Source organism: Macaca nemestrina, chromosome 2, assembly GCF_043159975.1.
Source record: "Macaca nemestrina isolate mMacNem1 chromosome 2, mMacNem.hap1, whole genome shotgun sequence".
NCBI classification, from domain to species: Eukaryota; Metazoa; Chordata; class Mammalia; order Primates; family Cercopithecidae; genus Macaca; species Macaca nemestrina.
The window spans coordinates 154,671,789-154,677,838 of record NC_092126.1 but is presented as its reverse complement, the minus strand read 5'-3'; the positions used below and the strand labels follow the sequence as shown (position 1 = coordinate 154,677,838).

The window sequence follows — 6,050 nt, the reverse complement described above, 5'->3', positions numbered from 1 at the left end:
CCAGCCTGGCCAACATGGTGAAACCCTATCTCTGCTAAAAATACAAAAATTAGCTGGGCATGGTGGTGTGCACCTGTAGTCCCAGCTACTCGAGAGGCTGAGGCAGGAGAATCACCTGAACACGGTAGGCAGAGGTTGCAGTGAGCTGAGACTGCGCCACTGCACTCCAGCCTGGGTGACAAAACAAGACTCTGTCTCAAAAGAAAAAAAAAAAAAAAGGCCGGGCGCGGTGGCTCAAGCCTGTAATCCCAGCACTTTGGGAGGCCGAGACGGGCGGATCACGAGGTCAGGAGATCGAGACCATCCTGGCTAATATGGTGAAACCCCGTCTCTACTAAAAATACTAAAAACTAGCCGGGCGAGGTGGTGGGCGCCTGTAGTCCCAGCTACTCGGGAGGCTGAGGCAGGAGAATGGCGTAAACCCGGGAGGCGGAGCTTGCAGTGAGCTGAGATCCGGCCACTCCACTCCAACCTGGGCGACAAAGCGAGACTCCGTCTCAAAAAAAAAAAAAAAAGAAAAAGAAAAAAAAGTAGAATGGACAAAAAGCCACAATCCTATGAAAATACAAAAGGAATGCACCCAGAAGTGGGGGTCTCACGTACCTTTATTGCGTACTGATGGGTACTTGTCTTTGGTTGCCATGGAAACGTCAAGATGCTGGGATACAGGGTGATGGGGATGTGAATTGCCACCTCCTGCTGGTTCCACACAGGCACCCATAGTGTGTGGACCCCTCCATCCTACAAGGGGTGAGAGTGCCATACGTCATCATGACAACCATGTCGTCAGCAGTCTTTCCCAGTCACCAGACCCCCATCCCTCCCTGGGGATCAGGCCACAAAGGTGGATTTTGTGGGAGAGTGGAGAAGAAGGTTCCAGACACCCTGCCACTCTCTCGTTCTCCACGGGGATGGCTTTCCATGGCTCTGCTACAGCCACTCCTGGAAGTGCTGCCTGACTGAATCCTCAGGGCACCCTGGCAGGATGAATGTCGTCTCTCCCCCACTTTACAGATGGGGAAACTGAGGCCTGAGAGCTAAAGCAGCCTGCCCAACCTCCAGAGCTGAGGAGGCTGACTCTGGCAGGAGTCACTGTCGGTGCATGGGCGTTTCTTCCTGTTACGGCCTGTGGCCCCTTCCAGGCCAGGAGGTCTCCTGTGCGGGATAGGAAAATGGGAACACCAAGGCCAATTTTCCAATCATCAGAGCTTTGCTCCCTAAGGCTGATAGGCTTCTTAAAGACAAGGGAAAAAAGAACCCAGGATGCAAGTAGCCCAAACAGGCAAAGGGACGCTGGTGGCCCAACTCCCTGGGACTCATGGCCCTCCTGGGCTGACATTTCTGCCTACAGAGGGGGGCTTCATAAGCCAACGCAGGGGAGCCACCAACTTGCCTGGTCCACCACAGAGGTGAGGGCCACGTCAATGGCCGTCTGTCCCCTCTTTAGTGCCCTGACATGATGGTACAACCCATTCTGGGAGGACGAGAGCACCTCAAAGAACTCAGCAGGAAGCACAGTTTCAATTTGGATGTTCTGGAAGGTGAGGCAGGACAAGAGAGAGGTGCTTCTGGGGTGACTCTGGAAAGTCAGAGTTTGGGCAAGAAGCTACAGGACTCAAACCAGCAGCCAGGCCAGGCCAAGGGGCCCCCTGGGGCTCAGCAGCCTTCACTAGCAGCAGATGGGTGGGCCAGGCCCTGGAACAGAGCTCTGACCACTACAGCCTTTGTCCCCACTGAGGCCGCCCTCCCTGCGTGCCCGATGACCTGCACTCCTGTTTCATCTCCCCGTGTGGCACCTGGGGCAGCTTGGAGCCTACTGAGGTCTCAACAAGGAACCAGTAAATGCAAAAAAAGGACATCACGTCCCCTACAGCTAACTGCAAATGGTGACCATCCCAGCCCTTGTTTGATAACACGAGCAAAGCAATGACTTCTGTAAGGACACCGAGAGGAACCTCACCTCCTTTTTTTTTTTTTTTTTTTTTGAGACGGAGTCTAGCTCTATTGCCCAGGCTGCAGCGCAGTGGCGCGATCTCAGCTTACTGCAAGCTCCATCTCCCGGGTTCCTGCCATTCTCCTGCCTCAGCCTCCCGAGTAGCTGGGACTACAGGCGCCCGCCACCATGCCCGACTAATTATTTTTATATTTTTAGTAGAGACAGGGTTTCACCTGTGTTAGCCAGGATGGTCTCGATCTCCTGACCTCGGAACCACACCTCCTTCTGAAACCTCCAACGCAGGGCCAGGCGCGGTGGCTCACACCTGTAATCCCAGCACTTTGGGAAGCCAAGGCGGGCGGATCACGAGGTCAGGAGATTGAGACCATCCTGGCTAACACGGTGAAACCCCATCTCTACTAAAAATACAAAAAAATTAGCCGGACGTGGTGGTGGGCACCTGTAGTCCCAGCTACTTGGGAGGCTGAGGCAGGAGAATGGTGTGAACCTGGAAGGCGGAGGTAGCATTGAGCCGAGATCATGCCACTGCACTACAGCCTAGGGGACAGAGCGAGACTCCGTCTCAAAAAACAAACAAATAAATCTCCAACGCCACCTGGAAGGGCCTGGAGGCACTCGCTGATGAGACTGGAGTTTCTCACAGGGGACAGAGAGGCGGCCAAGACTCCTGTACATTTCCCCATCTGTCTGACACCCCTTTCCAGAACCAGAAAGCAAGCTGAGCTCGGCCTCTGTCATGCAGGGTTCCAGGTATTTGGGGCTCAGCAGGCAGAAGGCCAGGACATGCTCCCTGACCCTCTGCAGGGCAGGAGGAGAATGGATTCTCTGAGGTCCCTAGCTTGGGGAAAAGGGGGTGGGAGAGTGGCGGGCAGAGACCTCCTCCCTATCCCCCTCTCCTGGAACCCTGCCGCTGTGGCACCCTCTGCTCTCCAGCCCGACAGGGGCTCCATAGCGGGGCCGGTGTGCAGGCTCACAGGCTCTGGAGATGCCCCGGGACGCCTCCGCATTATCTCCCACAGACCCGGGAGCGCCGCTAGACACAGGACCCCTCCTCGGTTGACCTGCATGGAGGCTCCTGTTGCTTTGGGGGCTGTTTCCAGCAGCTGCGTCAGGCAACGACCCCACCTCATCCCCCAGGCAGGACAAGCAGGCACTCACGTCAGATAAATAGACCTTTTTGCTGAAATTGTCAAAAACTTCAATAGTGATTTCATACAGGCGGCCGGTCTCCAGCACCCACCTGTCACCAGGGTGAACGGTGAACCCTAAAACAGGCAGGGGAGCCTGAGCACTCAGGTCTCAGATGCAGCAGGGTGGAGGAGGATGGGACCACCACCCTCAGCACAGGGGCCCTCAGCATCCACATGGGAAGCCCCACCCCACCCACCTGTGGGCCCCACGCCACCCACCTGCGGGTCCCACGCCACCCACCTGGGAGCCCCATGCCACCCACCCGCGGGCCCCATGCCACCCACCTGCGGGTCCCACGCCACCCACCTGCGGGCCCCACGCCACCCACCTGCAGGCCCCACAACTATGGCCCTGGCCTCCTCCATGGAGAGGGAACTGCTGCTGAGGAACAGATGCCTGATGCCGCCTTCAGCCCTGAGTCCTGAGCTGACCTCCCGAGGACCAAACCTGGACTCATCCCACTCTATCTGAAGAAGGCTCCTTCAAACTCGTTCCTATCCTCCGTGGGTCTACACTCAGAATCCTAGCAGCTCTGTCCTCAACACACAGCAGGGCTATGCTCTGAAGTGTTAATAGGTCTATAGTGTTCACAGTAGCACTAGTCCGAACCTTTGGGGGGGTCTATGCTCTGAGGAGGGATGGACATAGACTCCAAGAAAGTGATGATTCTGGAAAAGGAACATGTCAAAGTTTGTTGATCAAACCCGAACACAAGGTTTGTCAGAATCTACCACAGCATTCCCTATTAACACCCTCCCACTGGGGACCGGACAACACTACGTCTCACTCTCCCCAGATCCCAGCTTGGGGAGATGTCGGGGACGTGGTGGAGCCTGCAGTGTGGGCTGCTGGGCAGACCTGACTTCAGGGATCCTTCCCACACAGCCTCCCACTTCAGCCTGCATTTACAAACGAGCCCACCATTCCCCTGCACAAGAGCAATCTGCCACCATGCTTCCATCTCCCCAGCATCTGCCAGTGCCAGGCCACACGGTGATTTATTTCCTTGCCTGGTTACTCTAGGTGTCACATGTCGAATTGACCACAAATCCAGGACAATCCTGCTCCAACCAGCCTGGGTGTCTGGTATTTCTATTATCATTTGGCTCAGGTGCAGAGCTGCCTGGAAGCTTGTGGGGCCTGACATGGCAAGGGACTGGGGGCTGTCAGAAGGGGACGGGGAACCAGTATCCCCCTCAATATCCAATGTGCGCCAGGCCCAGAGAGGGGCCCTGAGTGGATCAATCTGCCGAGCTGGGCATGGGATCCCTCCGGCTCTGTTTCCCAGGGCAGGAGGCTGAGGCTTAGGTGGGGTAACGTTCCCTGGCTAAGGCCACAGGCAGGAAGTGACAAAGCCAGGACTGGAATCCAGGTCTCTGACTCTGTCCTGTGGTTGTGGTTTTACAAACACCAGAAACCGCAGAGCTGGTCCAGAAAGCTCTGCCTTCAGGAGGGCAACTCGGCTCTCAAAGGCATGAGGATGTGAGGACGTCTGCCTGGAGTCACCGTGAGCTGAGCCCTGGAGAATGTTGTGATGGAGGAACTACCACGTCCCCAACATCCCCTGTGGCCCAGAGCTGGACTTTAATGGAGTAATGGTGGGTGGATCATGAGGTTAGGAGATCGAGACCATCCCTGGCCAACATGGGGAAACCCTGTCTCTACTAAAAATACAAAAATTAGCTGGGCATGGTGGCTCGTGCCCGTAGTCCCAGCTACTTGGGAGGCTGAGGCAGGAGAATCGCTTGAACCTGGGAAGCAGAGACTGCAGTGAGCTGAGATTACACCACTGCACTCTAGCCTGGTGACAGAGTGAGACTCCATCTCAAAAAACAAAAACAAAAACAAAAACAAAAAAACAGATGACGGTAAACTCCCCAACAAAGGACTTATAATTACAAAAGGGGTGAGAAGGCGACTTCCCCAGATCAGAAGCAAGTGGAAGAATGGAGTCTCACTTCGGTGATATTCCCGCCAAAGACGCAGCACTCAGAGCCTGGCCATGAGGGAACAGCAGATAAACCCAAAATGAGGGCTGCTCTACAGATAACCAGACTGTCCTCTTCACAAGTGTCACGGTGTCCAAAGTCAAAGCCCAGGAGACTGTCCCAGGCTGACAGAGACTAAGAGAAACAGGACACATGCAGCAGGTGACTCAGGGCTGGGATTTTTCTTTTTACTGAAAGGGATAAAACTGGGACAAATGGCCGGGCATGGTGGCTCATGCCTGTAATCCCAGCACTTTGGGAGGCCGAAGCGGGCAGATCATGAGGTCAAGAGATCGAAACCATCCTGGTCAACATGGGTGAAACCCCCGTCTCCACTAAAAATACAAAAATTAGCTGGGTGTGGTGGCGCAATGCCTGTAGTCCCAACTACTCGGAGGGCTGAGGCAGGAGATTCGCTTGAAACCTGGAGGCAGAGGTTGCAGTGAGCTGAGATGGTGCCACTGTACTCCAGCCTAGTGACAGACGGACTCCTGTAATCCTAGCACTTTGGGAGGCCGAGGCGGGCAGATCACAAGGTCAGGAGATCGAGACCATCCTGGCTAATACAGTGAAACCCCGTCTCCACTAAAAATACAAAAAAAATTAGCCGGGTGTGGTGACACATGCCTGTAGTCCCAGCTACTCAGGAGGCTGAGGCAGGAGAAATCGCTTGAATCCGGGAGGTGGAGGTTGCAGTGAGCCAAGGTTGTGCCACTGCACTCCCGGCCTGGGCAACAGAGTGAGACTCCGTCTCAATTAAAAAAAAAAACTGGGACAAATGACCAAACTCGAGTGAGGTCTGAAGACAGTCGGCATCAGTGTTCGTTTCCTAGCACCATAACTGCACGGTGGCCATACAGGACAATGTCATTGATGGTCATAAAGCACTTGAAAATCATCAAGGTGATGAGACA

At 54.9% G+C, this 6,050-nt stretch overlaps 1 protein-coding gene across 1 annotated transcript; it reads right to left on the bottom strand.

Annotated features, from left to right (window-relative positions):
- Nucleotides 1-901: 901 nt before the first annotated feature.
- Nucleotides 902-4,485, bottom strand: LOC105477773 (nuclear pore membrane glycoprotein 210-like). The gene is made up of 3 exons (XM_011734546.2): nt 3,477-4,485; nt 3,116-3,222; nt 902-1,534 (listed from the first exon to the last, which is right to left on the bottom strand). The coding sequence occupies exons 1-3, from the start codon at nt 3,511-3,513 to the stop codon at nt 1,361-1,363; spliced, it is 318 nt and encodes a 105-aa protein (XP_011732848.1). The 5' UTR covers nt 3,514-4,485; the 3' UTR covers nt 902-1,360.
- Nucleotides 4,486-6,050: the final 1,565 nt, after the last annotated feature.